The following is a 12,502-nucleotide window of genomic DNA, read 5'->3' as shown; positions in this document are numbered from 1 at the left end:
TGGTTGGGGTGGATAAGGCTATGTGCAGGGAAAGGCTTGATGGAGGATGTAAGGGGGATATGGGTTGGTTTGCAGCATGGGGCTGTGTGCAACGTGGGTGACAATGAGTGAGAGAGGGGTATGTGACATTGGAGGGTTCGTGATTTTAGGAGGTTTGGGGACAGCTGGAAGGGAAAATGGGTGCGTCCACAGCTGGGGTTGATGAGGTGAATGACAGCAATTGCGGGAGGGTGGTGTGATGGGGGTCTGTGCAGGTATCAAGGGGATGTGGGATGGTTTAGAGGTGATGGTGTGTGTGCAGAGTTGGGCTGTGGGTTGGTGATGGGAGGTTGGGTGGGGTTGGGGGCATTGATGGGGGCATGAAGGGGATTTGGAGTTGGTGTCAAAGAAGCACTCCCACTGACCCAGCTGTGTATACTGGGGATTTGTTCGGTCTCACCGCATCAATCAGGGGGGTGGATTTTTTACATCCCCGAGTGACATAGGTATACCAACCTAATTTCACGCTGTAGACCAAGCCTTAGCGACAGCTCAGGGATGGGGGCGTCACGCTGCCTGGCGTGGCTCACAACCGGGAGTGCCAACCTCACAACGGACTGTCAAAAAACAGGGCAGAGGCCCCAAACTCGGTTTGGGTTCCATGATTAGATTTCAGCAACCCAGTAGCAACCGTGAACGCCCGAAGCGCTATGACAGACTCACAGGGCAGCCCCAGTCCCCTTGGGCGCTCCAATCTATCTCACCACACAAGCACACTTAAGGGTGTGATAAATGTTTTACTCCAAACATCAGAAGATATCCAGTCCCGAGGGACCAATCACGTACTTCAGCTCACTTGCACCTCAGGCCTTGTCTACACTACGTGGCTAAAAGGGCACCACGGTGGTCGACACAGCGGTCTGGTGAAGACATGATGAGTTGACGGGACAGCACTTTCCTGTTATCTTAATTAATCCACCTCAACAAAAACATCTCCCGTCGACTTAGTGCAGTGTGGCCACCGCATTAAGTCAATGTAAGGTACCTCAATTTGAGTTACGTAATTTACGTAGCTTAACGAGCATAATTTACGTCAATTTGTAGGGCTAGTGTAGACTAGGCCTCAGATCTCACTCCAAAGCCAGGTTTATAGGAAACTAGCTAAAACGTTATTAACTAAGAAATGAAATGAGAGCTATTCACAGGGTAAAGCTTCGCCAGTGCAGACAGGAGGGACGTGATTTTTTTTTAAGATGAGTCATGAACAATGGAGAGTTTCATTGTTTCCTTTCTAAGCATTTAGCTCTGGAGTCAGCCTCATGGCCCCGTTAATACCGAGAGGTAGTTAAAGGGCAAAACACTCCCTTAATGTAGAGTTAAGGTTGGCTGGTGCAATACCAGGCCCTTGCAGAACCTCTACATCTGGAAAACTCAAGCTTCTGAGAAGCAGAAGATGTAGTTACAGTTGCCCGCACCGCCTTCATCCTGTCCTCTTTCAGCAACGTCCCATTAACACACACACATTTACTCTGCCGACATCCTGCTGGCTGAAATCTACAAGCTGTCCATTACCTTTTAAAGCCCTTCCAACTAGACCTCCAACCCCGTCTTGGCCTGACGAGGCCCAACCCCTGGGCAAACCAGACTGGGGTAAGGATTGGGCATGGCCATGGCAGAGACTGCAGAGCAAGACCCCTGAGCCCTACTCAGATCAGCCCCACCTCACTGATCTCTCCTTACTCAGACACACTGCACCCTCTCCCCAAATTCCTGAAAACCTGGGTAGGGAAGCTTACTTTCCTTCATAATGGTCTGAGCTCTACCTCCCCACCCGGCCACAGCTGGAACAAAGATAAATGCCCCCTCCCTTGCTCCCCTTTGGGAAACAAAGTGTTAATTTAGAGGAATCTGATAAGGCTCAGACATGGAGTGGCTGATCTCCGCTTCGAGTCTCCTCAGTGCCAGCCCCCGTTGCTTATTGAAAGAAATTACTCAAGATCCCAGTTACATGCTTTATTAACACGAATGAATAAAGCCAAGAACACACATCAGTAAGGCTAAATGACTATAAATACTACTCAGCGAACTAAGGGTTAAACAGTACAATGATAAAGTTCAAGTGAAATCAGTAAATCAATGAGTTAACCGAATATTGGGTTGGAATCAAGTCATCAATTTAGTCAAGCCATCAGATTAATACAGCAGAAAAATCAACGCTTATAATTCCAAAAACAGCAACCCAAGGAGAGAAGGGCATATTTAGTGATGCCGAAACCCCAACGGGAGATTTTCACCCAGGCAGTGCATTCCAGATTTAGCCAGCTGAATTTTTCAATACTGAAACCAAATTATTGCTTATATTTAGACCACAACCTCAAAGTGAATTACAGTTTTCTCCTCAGTTTTCACTATTGTGTAGTTAATACTTCTCCTCGCCCTCTTGCATCTTCCCTGTGTAGATTTCAGAGGTGTTCACACACTCACATGAACTGAGCCACACTGTTACTCCCTAATCTACTAGAAGGGCTGGGAAGGCTCCATGTTCATAAAAAAAACAGCAATAGACAAAAATTGAAAAAGGAAAATAAATTTCAAAGATTACAAGGGGCTGGATCTCTGTAGCTCTTCATCTTTGGATTCACCTGGAGTAGGAACCCTAGCTGCAGTTTAGGAACCAGGTAATGCAATAGATGGTCCAACACGTCGGCCTAGCAGGCTTTTCAGGTACAAGGAGACTAGCGAAGGCTGCATAGCCTGTCGATGTTGTGTTTCATTCCCCAGAGGGATCAGTCCTGGGATCCTGGCAGTGAGTCTCTCTTAGATGACTTATATAACATAGAACGCAAGACTGGTTACACTAGGTCAGACCAATGGTCCATCTAGCCTAAGAGTGACCAGTGCCAGATGCTTCAGAGGGAGTGAACACAACATGTTTGCTGATCTGAAAGCTGAAGGACTTCCACCCTTACCTTTATTGTTGTAGATTCCAGCGTACTCTACCTTACCACACCTCCCCCGAGGTCTCTGGGCAAATCAGTTGTGAACGAATCCTTCAATACAGACGTGTCGCACTCCAGTTGAAGTGAGTCAGAGTTTGGGGCCAATGTCAGTTTGAAAAAGCCCCGCTTAACCCAGCAGTTTTCTCAAAGTACCTGCTGTCATAAACCGCATGTTGTGTGGAGGTGCGAACCCCAAAGGTATTAAACATGAAAGAAACATAAGGCCAGTAATGGGGAGGTTTCCATGGCCAGGTCTGAGGGTTAAACAGCTAGGCTCAAACAGCTGGCCTCCTCAAAAGGAAAAGGGCCTCAGCACCCACAAAAATAACTGGTTGCAAAAATAAATCATCATGCATCCATCACCATTTGAAATTCTGACATCTCCTGCCTGATGTGTTTTTGTTTAGCAAACAAGCAAACGGGGGAACTCTCTGGCTGTTCCCCTCTAACTGGGTAAAAGCTTCCACAGCTTCTCTCGAGCAATTTTCCTCTTAACAGAAAATTTATTTTAAAGTTTATCAAAATAAATTCCATTTGAAATAGAAATCATTCCAGTCTATACTGCGTCTCTATTTTCGTACATGCTATTTCTCTCATATGTTCCCCCCACTCTAATTCCTTCGGAGTGAGGTTTCACTTTTCAGGATTAGCCACCATTTCTGATATAGTAGGAGGGAGCAGGGAGAGAACTAGGAGAAAACCTGAATTATATTGTAACACTGACAGTTTTCACAGAATCAGCCTCTTACTTTACACTAATTAACTTAATATTTAATTACATTGTCGCTGAGAATTTATTCAAAGATTACAAAATATAAACCTTTTGGGCAGTTTTCTCTTAATTCCCATTTCCACCCAATGAGCTTCATGTGAAGTCACATTCTACCATAACCTAGGAGCCTTCCATTTCTGAGGGTTCATTTCTCCCTGGGTCTTCTCCCAGAAGTGTGGGTGGAAGGGGTCTCACACTATGTGGGAAAGCTGCATCATGAGAAAAACCACCTGTGCTCTACTTTCACACTTTCTAATCTTCCAGAGTAGCAAGAGGTGGAGAAGTGATACAAATGCATTAGACTCAAGAGCAAAACTAACGGACCAAACCACAAACTCGGGACTCAGCACTCATGGATCCTGCAGCCTGAACTTGGAATCTGATACACTCCCCCATTGGCTACCATCATTTAACCAGCATGGAAGTGCTTCTTGTCCAACAAGGCAGCCAGATTGGGACCCATAGGCATGGCATGGCTCTGAAGGAATCCGCTGTTTCTCTCTGTGCTTCATGAAACTTGGGATCCAAATGGTAAAGGACGGTTGTTCCCAATTTCATCATGGCATCCTTTAGGACCGTGATCAATGCCACTTAACTAGGGAGCAGCGTTCTAAAAACAGTTTACCTGGGCCACAGGTCACCATAGCGTCCATCTCTGGGGTGAAAAATCAACCACGAGTACCTGCAATTTCTACCCGGGTTCTTGTCAAATCTTTGACCTTAGTTGTAGCAATTTTACACGGCTCTGGCGTAGAATTCTTCACCAACCACACAACATACCAGTAGCGATACTGAGGTATAACTCCCCCAAATATGCCCTTTTGTTTCTTTAATCTGATGGCACAGATTTAAATTAGGGACTAAATTCAGGTGCATCTCAGAATCCCTGTAAGACACCAAATGTCAGGTATGTATTCAAAATAGGTGTCTTTCTGCAGCTCTATCACATTCCTCATGGATTTCATTTCCTACACCTTTGCAGCATCTCCCAGGAGTGAGCTGAACACAAATGTCACTTCCATTTTTCCCCATCTCTACCTAGATAGGGATTGTATTTCCCAAATAATAGGCAATATGCACCTGATGAGGAAGGGGAGATCTTCAGGAGCAACTTCCTGCAGGGCCTGGGCCAAAACTGCTTTGGGAGGCAAATGAATGGGTGTTTTGCTTAGTTCCAAATCATTTACTAGGGAATCCTCTTCCCAGCCCTTTAGGGAAATATTGACCTTACCAATTGAACAACAGGGGGATTGGGATGGCGATGGGGAATCCCTCTGATTTACCCTATGTTCTTCTGTTGTTACAGAGGGGAAATGACATTTTTCCCTAGCCCTTCCCTGTTCCTGCTCTTTGTTATACTTAAAATATATTGAAGTGAGGAAAACGGTAGTAAAAATATCTGCTCTCCAGCAAAACGTGAAGCAACATCAGAGCAATTGGAATTGGGAATGAAACAATTTTTTCCCGAAGGTGGAACTTGATGACTAACAATTGTTTTTAAATGGGGGAACAGTATAACCGTGATGCTCAGGGTTTGTTAAGACTAGGAAAAGTGATGGAGTTTAGGTCAGGTCAAGGGGAAAGCTAATGCCAACCACTGCACCTCGGCTGCATCTGCACGACAACTGTAATTGTCTTTTAACACCAAGATCACTAACTTGAGCAGCCAACGCCATGTACAGTCCTAGTGGATGTACGGCACGGTTAGTTTTTGCCTCAGTGTAGCTTGTTGGGATCAAACGTCTCTCTCCCACCTGGAGCTGATGAACATTCCTGACTGGTGGGACACACGCTCCTTCGACTTAAAAGGAAACGAGTTCATAGAAAAGATCACAGGACTGACCCCAAAGAAGGGTGAGCTGCAAAAAGGCAGAAGCAGGCAACTCATCTGGGGGAGCTGAGCGACCACGGTGAAGATGGTGCACAGATCACTAAGTGGGAATTAGCAAATGTGATGTAAAAAAAAAAAAAAAAAAAATCTTTGGCCAGCCCTCGTCAAGGCATTCGTTACAGTTCTCTCTCATGTGCATTTTCTGATGTCTAATAAGGGTTGAGCTACGATTAGGGTGACCAGATGCCCCAATTTTATAGCGACAGTCCCAATTCTTGGGTCTTTTTCTCATATAGGCTCCTATTCACCCCCTACCTCCTGTCCCAATTTTTTACATTGGCTGTCTGGTCACACTAGCTCCGATTGAAGTTTGAGCACGTGGAGGGCGTCTCTCCCGTGTGGATTCTCCGATGTGTGATAAGGTTTGAGCTCCGATTGAAGCGTTTCCCGCACTCAGAGCACGTGTAGGGTTTCTCCCCTGTGTGGATCCTACGATGTGTGATAAGGTGAGAGTGCAGACTAAAGCTTTTCCCACACTCAGAGCACGTGAAGGGCGTCTCCCCTGTGTGGATCCTCTGATGGGTGATCAGGTTTGAGCTCTGATTGAAGCTTTTCCCACACTCCGAGCAGGTGTAGGGCGTCGCCCCTGTGTGGATCCTCTGATGTGTGATCAGGTTTGAGCTCTGATTGAAGCTTTTCCCGCACTCGGAGCACGTGTAAGGCGTGTCTCCTGTGTGGATTGTCTGATGTCTGATAAGGTGTGAGCTCCGACTGAAGCTTTTCCCGCACTCGGAACATGTGTAGGGCATCTCCCCTGTGTGGATTCTCCAATGTGTGATAAGGCTTGACCTCCGATTGAAGCTTTTCCCGCACTCAGAGCATGTGTAGGGCGTCTCTCCTGTGTGGATTCTCTGATGTATGGTAAGGCCTGAGCTATAACGGAAGCTTTTCCCGCACTCAGAGCACGTGTAGGGCATCTCTCCTGTGTGGATTCGCTGATGTGAGATGAGGGTCGAGCTCTGGTTGAAGCTTTTCCCGCACTCAGAGCACACGTACAGCAAATCTCCTGTGTGGATTCGCTGATGTGAGATAAGGTATGAGCTATAACGGAAGCGTTTCCCGCACTCCGAGCATGCGTAGGGCATCTCCCCTGTGTGGATTCGCTGATGTATGGTAAGGGTTGAGCTCTGGTTGAAGTGTTTCCCACACTCAGAGCAGGTGTAGGGCGTCTCCCCTGTGTGGATTCGCTGATGTATGGTAAGGGTTGAGCTCCGACTGAAGCCTTTCCCACACTCAGAGCAGGTGTAGGGTTTCTCTCCAGTGTGGGTTCTCCAATGTGTGATAAAGTTTGACCTGTGATTGAAGCACTTCCCACACTCATGGCATGTGTAGCGTGTCTCTCCTGTGTGGATTCTACGATGTATGATAAGGTGTGAGCTCTGACTGAAGCGCTTCCCGCACTCAGAGCATGTGTAGGGCCTCTCTCCTGTGTGGATTCGCTGATGTATGGTAAGGCCTGAGCTATAACGGAAGCGTTTCCCGCACTCAGAGCACGTGTAAGGTGTCTCTCCTGAGTGCATCCTGCGATGTGTGATAAGGGCTGAGCTCCGACTGAAGCATTTCCCACAGTCAGAGCACATGTAGGGTTTCTCTTCTCTGTGGATTCTCTGATGTGTGAGAAGGTCAGAGGTCCCATTGAAACTTTTCCCACACTCATGGCATGTGTAGCGTGTCTCTTCCAAGTTGATTCTCTCGCATGTAATAAGGTCTGACTGCCTACTCAAGTTTTCCTCTTGCCTGTGCTGACTCTCACAGGCTTTTGCTTTTTCTGGGAGTCCACAACTCCCGGAAATATTCCCTTTGGAGCCTCCTGAGAACATCTCATGTGGTAATACTTGTTCAGCATCTTCCTGCTGGAGTTTCTCCTTGTTCTCACTCACCATCCCATCACCTGACGGGAGACAGAGAGAATCCAGGCATAGGTGACTCCCTGCACCTGAGAGAAAGGAAATCTCAGAGAGAGGAATGGAAAAAGGGGTGAACAAACCAAAATATGTGCGGGAGAGATCAAATCTATCAGGATCTTATTTTCCCCAAACCCTTCCCCAGAGGAGAGAGAGGAAGGGATCAGTTCTGGGTCTGAATCTCACCAGAACTCTCAGGGGAAAGAGGGATTGGAGAGGAATCTGTTGCCAGTTTTCAGTCAGGATAGGTGGGAAGCCATGAGTGACCTCTGCCTAATGATTCCACATCTGCAGGGAACAATCCTGAACTTGGAGAGCTCACAAGATCTTTGTAGGGCATCCCCCAAATGTTTCCTGTACTCACCGACAGTTTTGGGGTTGGTTTAATCAATTCCTCACCTGCGCAGGCAGCTCTCAGGAGCACTTCTTTCTCAGAGCCGTGGAGGTCTGGGACCCACGGCTCTTCCCCTCGTTCCAGCTGCGAGATCACATCAGATTTGGAAACTGGAAACCCTGCTCAAGGCAAAGAAAACAAGGGAGGTCAGTGGAATTTGTCAGATACTTGTCACAAAGAATATTCCATGCTTTTAAGCCCAGCTCATTTTTAAGTAGTAACATCCCAAGGCCGGCTTCCTTGGCTCAAAGTGCCAGGAGATGATTATTATAAATCATATTCATTACCTTAGTGCCTAAGGGCCAACTAACAGTGGGTCCTCATTTTGCTAGGCACAGTACAAACCAAGAAGCATTGATGGCCCGTGCCCTGAAGAAGTTACAATCTAAATAGACAAGGCAGACACAGAATGGGGGAAGGGGTAGAACCCACCAGCAGAGTGAACTCCGTGAAGGCAGAGTGACAGATCTGATCAACACAGGCCTAGATCTTGAGATTATCGGATTTAATGTTACAACCAGGGCCAGTGTTTTCCGGAAATTGTCGTTAGGACTGCATTTTTTCCCGAAATTACTCTTTGTTTCTGGAATCACTGTTAATATCCGGAATTGCTGATCAGAGGGTGGGTGGGGCATGCAGGGTCACAATCCCTCAGATTTCTCCCTGGAGACACCCGTCTCCTCCCCAGGGCACAGGCTGGCTGCGGTTGAGACTTGCTGCCAATTTCTTCCCTCCTCATACAAGTCTGGGATCGGCAGTGGGATGCCAGGCTCTCTCATCATGCTGCAGAGAGGACGGCACTCACAGCTGCTCGCGGCCGTATCCACAGCACCTCTCCCCTGCACACAGCTGGTTCATGCCCCGTCTCTCCAGCACACAGCTGGCTCTAGGCTCTCAATGCCCAGTGTTTGGGCCCCACCTCCCCCACACAGCTGGCTCCTGTCCCCTCCCCCCCAATGCACTTTCACCCTCTAAAGGATTATATATAGTTCATATTTGTCAATTACTCGGTTTTCATTGCCAGCAAACACTGCCACGAGTTATGACTGTTATCTGTATATTTGAGGCAGCCCTTGCAAGTATGAATACTTCACAGACTAGGATGCTGAGATGGGCCAGATGATACCAGGGAGGGCTGAGCTTCCTGTGCAATCTGGTGTCACTACGGGGTGATGAACCCCAGATCTCAAGCCTGGGCATGCAGCTCTCCAGCTTTTGAAGCTTTGCCCCATGCAGAAAGGGGTAGTGACTGATTTTACCTCTTTCAGGAGACTGAAGACGACAGACTTTTTGGGGAGAAACAGCTGAGTTTGAGCTGACTGAGGAGGGTCTTTTTGGGCTACAAACTGACATGACCTGATAACCAAGATGTAAGCTTTTAAGGAAGGTTTTAATATACTTCGGAAACTATCAGGGATTCCCAAGAGAACTGATGAGGGGACAATGGTAAATACGTATTCAGATGCTTTTCTTGTTTTATATCTTTTCCCCATAAGGCACACTGACACTGTCATGGATCCATAGGATCTGTGCAATGCCCTGGCTTTTAAACACTCCTTGGGAGGTGCCCCTTGAGTGCACTAGACCCCCAAGGGGTCCCACTCTTCCACAAGGATGAGCCATGGAGCTTCAACATCAGAGACTGAGCCTCCGGCTTCAACACTCCTATTCCAACCTGTGAGCTCTGCCCAGCAGGTCCTGCTGAACGACACTCCTCTTCAGAGACTGTTCCTCAGTCAATGCACAGAGCAAGTTTTTGCTGTGACATTGGGCAGACTTTTAAAACATAGCAGGGTTTATTAGTCAACCAAAACACAGCACTGGAAAGTCCTTGCATTAGCACAGAGAAGCGAAGAAGACAATATAGTCCAATGCTCTTGAGCCATGCTGGTGTAGAAAACACTTTGGTTTTCTTTTACTGTGCCTGTCCATTCCCTTCGCTTCTATAGAGCTCCCTGCGTCTGTGAGCCCAATTCTTCTTGCTCCCAAAAATATAACAAGTCCATGTATGCTTCACTCAGCCAAGCTGAGATCCTCCCATGGACAGGGAACTATTATTCCCTTCTCTCTGTCATAGAATCATAGAATATCAGGGTTGGAAGGGACCTCAGGAGGTCATCTAGTCCAACCCCCTGCTCAAAGCAGGACCAATCCCCAACTAAATCATCCCAGCCAGGGCTTTGTCAAGCCAGGCCTTAAAAACCTCTAAGGAAGGAGATTTCACCACCTCCCTAGGTAACCCATTCCAGTGTTTCACCACCCTCCTAGTGAAAAAGTTTTTCCTAATATCCAACCTAAATCTCCCCCACTGGAACTTGAGACCATTACTCCTTGTTCTCTCATCCGCTACCACTGAGAACAGTCTAGATCCATCCTCTCTGAAACCCCCTTTCAGGTAGTTGAAAGCAGCTATCAAATCCCCCCTCACTCTTCTCTTCTGCAGACTAAACAATCCCAGTTCCCTCAGCCTCTCCTCGTAAGTCATGTGTTCCAGTCCCCTAATCATTTTTGTTGCCCTCCGCTGAACTCTTTCCAATTTTCCCACATCCTTCTTGTAGTGTGGGGCCCAAAACTGGACACAATACTCCAGATGAGGCCTCACCAGTGTCGAATAGAGGGGAACGATCACGTCCCTCGATCTGCTGGCAATGCCCCTACTTATACATCCCAAAATACCATTGGCCTTCTTGGCAACAAGGGCACACTGTTGACTCATCTCCAGCTTCTCGTCCGCTGTAACCCCAAGGTCCTTTTCTGCAGAACTGCTGCCGAGCCATTCGGTTCGTAGTAGTGCATGGCATTCTTCCGTCCTAACTGTAGGACTCTGCACTTGTCCTTGTTGAACCTCATCAGATTTCTTTTGGTCCAATCCTCTAATTTGTCTAGGGCCCTCTGTATCCTATCCCTACCCTCCAGCTTATCTACCTCTCCTCCCAGTGTTAGTGTCATCTGCAAACTTGCTGAGGATGCAATCCACACCATCCTCCAGATCATTAATGATCAGTATTCCATTGATGTAAGTTGGTTCCAGCCAGTCCTTAATGACCCATTCATATCACCCCATGACAGTTACGTGACAAAACACCTCCTGTCTCCTGCTCTTTCTAATCATAGCAATACCAATCACAGAGGGAAACTGAGGTACGTATTGCCATGATAGAAGTATCACCAAAATTCCCACCTCTACCAAACACACACAGCTCACTGCCCTTGGAGAGAAAGCAAAGCTCAGGAACTGGAGGTTAGTCCAGTGAACACAGTGGATGATAAGCTGCAATCCTCAAACCCTGGTCAAAAAGGAGAGGCATGTGGGTCCCTACCCACAGAAAGGGGCTGGCTAGAGGCCTGATACCTGAGAGGCCATTCCTTGAACAAGACCATGGAGGCAGGGCAAAGGCTTAGCTACCCCAGAACTGTGACATCGCAAAAGCACATTGTGGGGAATTGTGAAATCTACTGACTCAGGTGTAATGGGAGGGAGAATTAAACTCCCCCAGTGCGTGGAGAAGATTGGGGAATGAAACACTAAAATTCAGGAGAAACAGCCTCTAATTCTTCCGGAAAAGGAGAATGTAAGAAACAAGAACTGGGCCGTGCAACTACAGGAGGGCCAGGCTCAAAGATCCAAGGAGCCTGCAGGGAAGACAGCTTGTGGCTGCTGCAGATGGGGAGAGCAGGGGGATAGGACTCTCTCCAAACTCTCACTCCTGTTGACACCAAACTGATTTTATGATCTATGACCTAGTCTCATGTATTTTTGGCAATTTTATGCTCACTGGAGGTAAAATGTCATTATCAGAGTATTGCTTTTTAGCTTGGAACATGCATGGAGGGGAAAGTAGGTGAACATAAATAAATGGGCTGTTAAGCTTGCTACGGTTAAGGGCCTTATATTAGGTTGAGGCTTTGTGGGAGTAGTTATGCTAAAGTCTGGGATTTACCTGAATGGGCCTAAAGACAGAATCCCAGGTCAGACATTTTGCACCCTCATTTTGAGAGACTACCGAGTAACCACAAACAGGGGCAATATGCCACAGGATTCTGAAAGAAGAAAGTTTGGGGTGGGGGCTTTAGCAATTAAGTTGCCATGCAGTATCTCAGCAGTTGGACCTAATTCATAGATTGGAATTATTAATAAATAAGTGATGTAAATCATGAGTATTAATGCTTGATGCTTAATTATGGACTTCCCAAAGGCCACATATGGGTTGGGGCAGCTATTGACATTATTGTAATCAGAGTAAAGGAGCAGATATGGTATATAGCCATCTATTACCATAAGAAAGCGGATAAAATACCTCTCCGAGTTACCATTTTTTCATTTTGTTGGGTCCCGAGACAGTGTAAACGGAAGGAGGGCCTCCCTTCTGATGGTCTCCCTTGCCTCTCGATCTTTGTTTCCAATGGTGTCCATAACTTGGAAGTATGCACAGTGCAAGAGCCTCTTTACTATACTTACCTTAGTCTAATCGTTATGTGACTTGATCCTTGCCTACGATTTCAGTTATAACTGTCTGTATTAAATCAAGCTTCTGTGTGTTTCACCAGATTTCATCTTCTCAA

General features: G+C 47.0%; 1 protein-coding gene across 6 annotated transcripts in view; it reads right to left on the bottom strand.

The window, feature by feature from the left end:
• Positions 1-1,984: 1,984 nt before the first annotated feature.
• The window catches only part of LOC311514159 (uncharacterized protein), a 26,616-nt gene continuing 16,098 nt past the window's right edge, over positions 1,985-12,502 (bottom strand). For 5 of the 6 annotated variants that reach the window (XM_084616583.1, XM_084616586.1, XM_084616585.1 and 2 more), the window contains 2 exons: positions 7,945-8,058; positions 1,985-7,577 (listed from right to left, as the gene is read on the bottom strand). In XM_084616583.1, the coding sequence (XP_084472709.1) occupies positions 5,935-7,577; positions 7,945-8,058 (1,757 nt within the window). In that variant the 3' untranslated portion in view covers positions 1,985-5,934. The remainder of the gene's footprint in view (positions 7,578-7,944; positions 8,059-12,502) is intronic. The other variant, XM_084616584.1, reaches the window with a different exon arrangement.

This window comes from Lepidochelys olivacea, assembly GCF_965140295.1.
Source record: "Lepidochelys olivacea isolate rLepOli2 genome assembly, chromosome: 28".
In the NCBI taxonomy this organism is placed as follows: Eukaryota; Metazoa; Chordata; order Testudines; family Cheloniidae; genus Lepidochelys; species Lepidochelys olivacea.
Note: the sequence above shows the minus strand (reverse complement) of the source record. Positions and strands in the feature narration are given on the sequence as shown.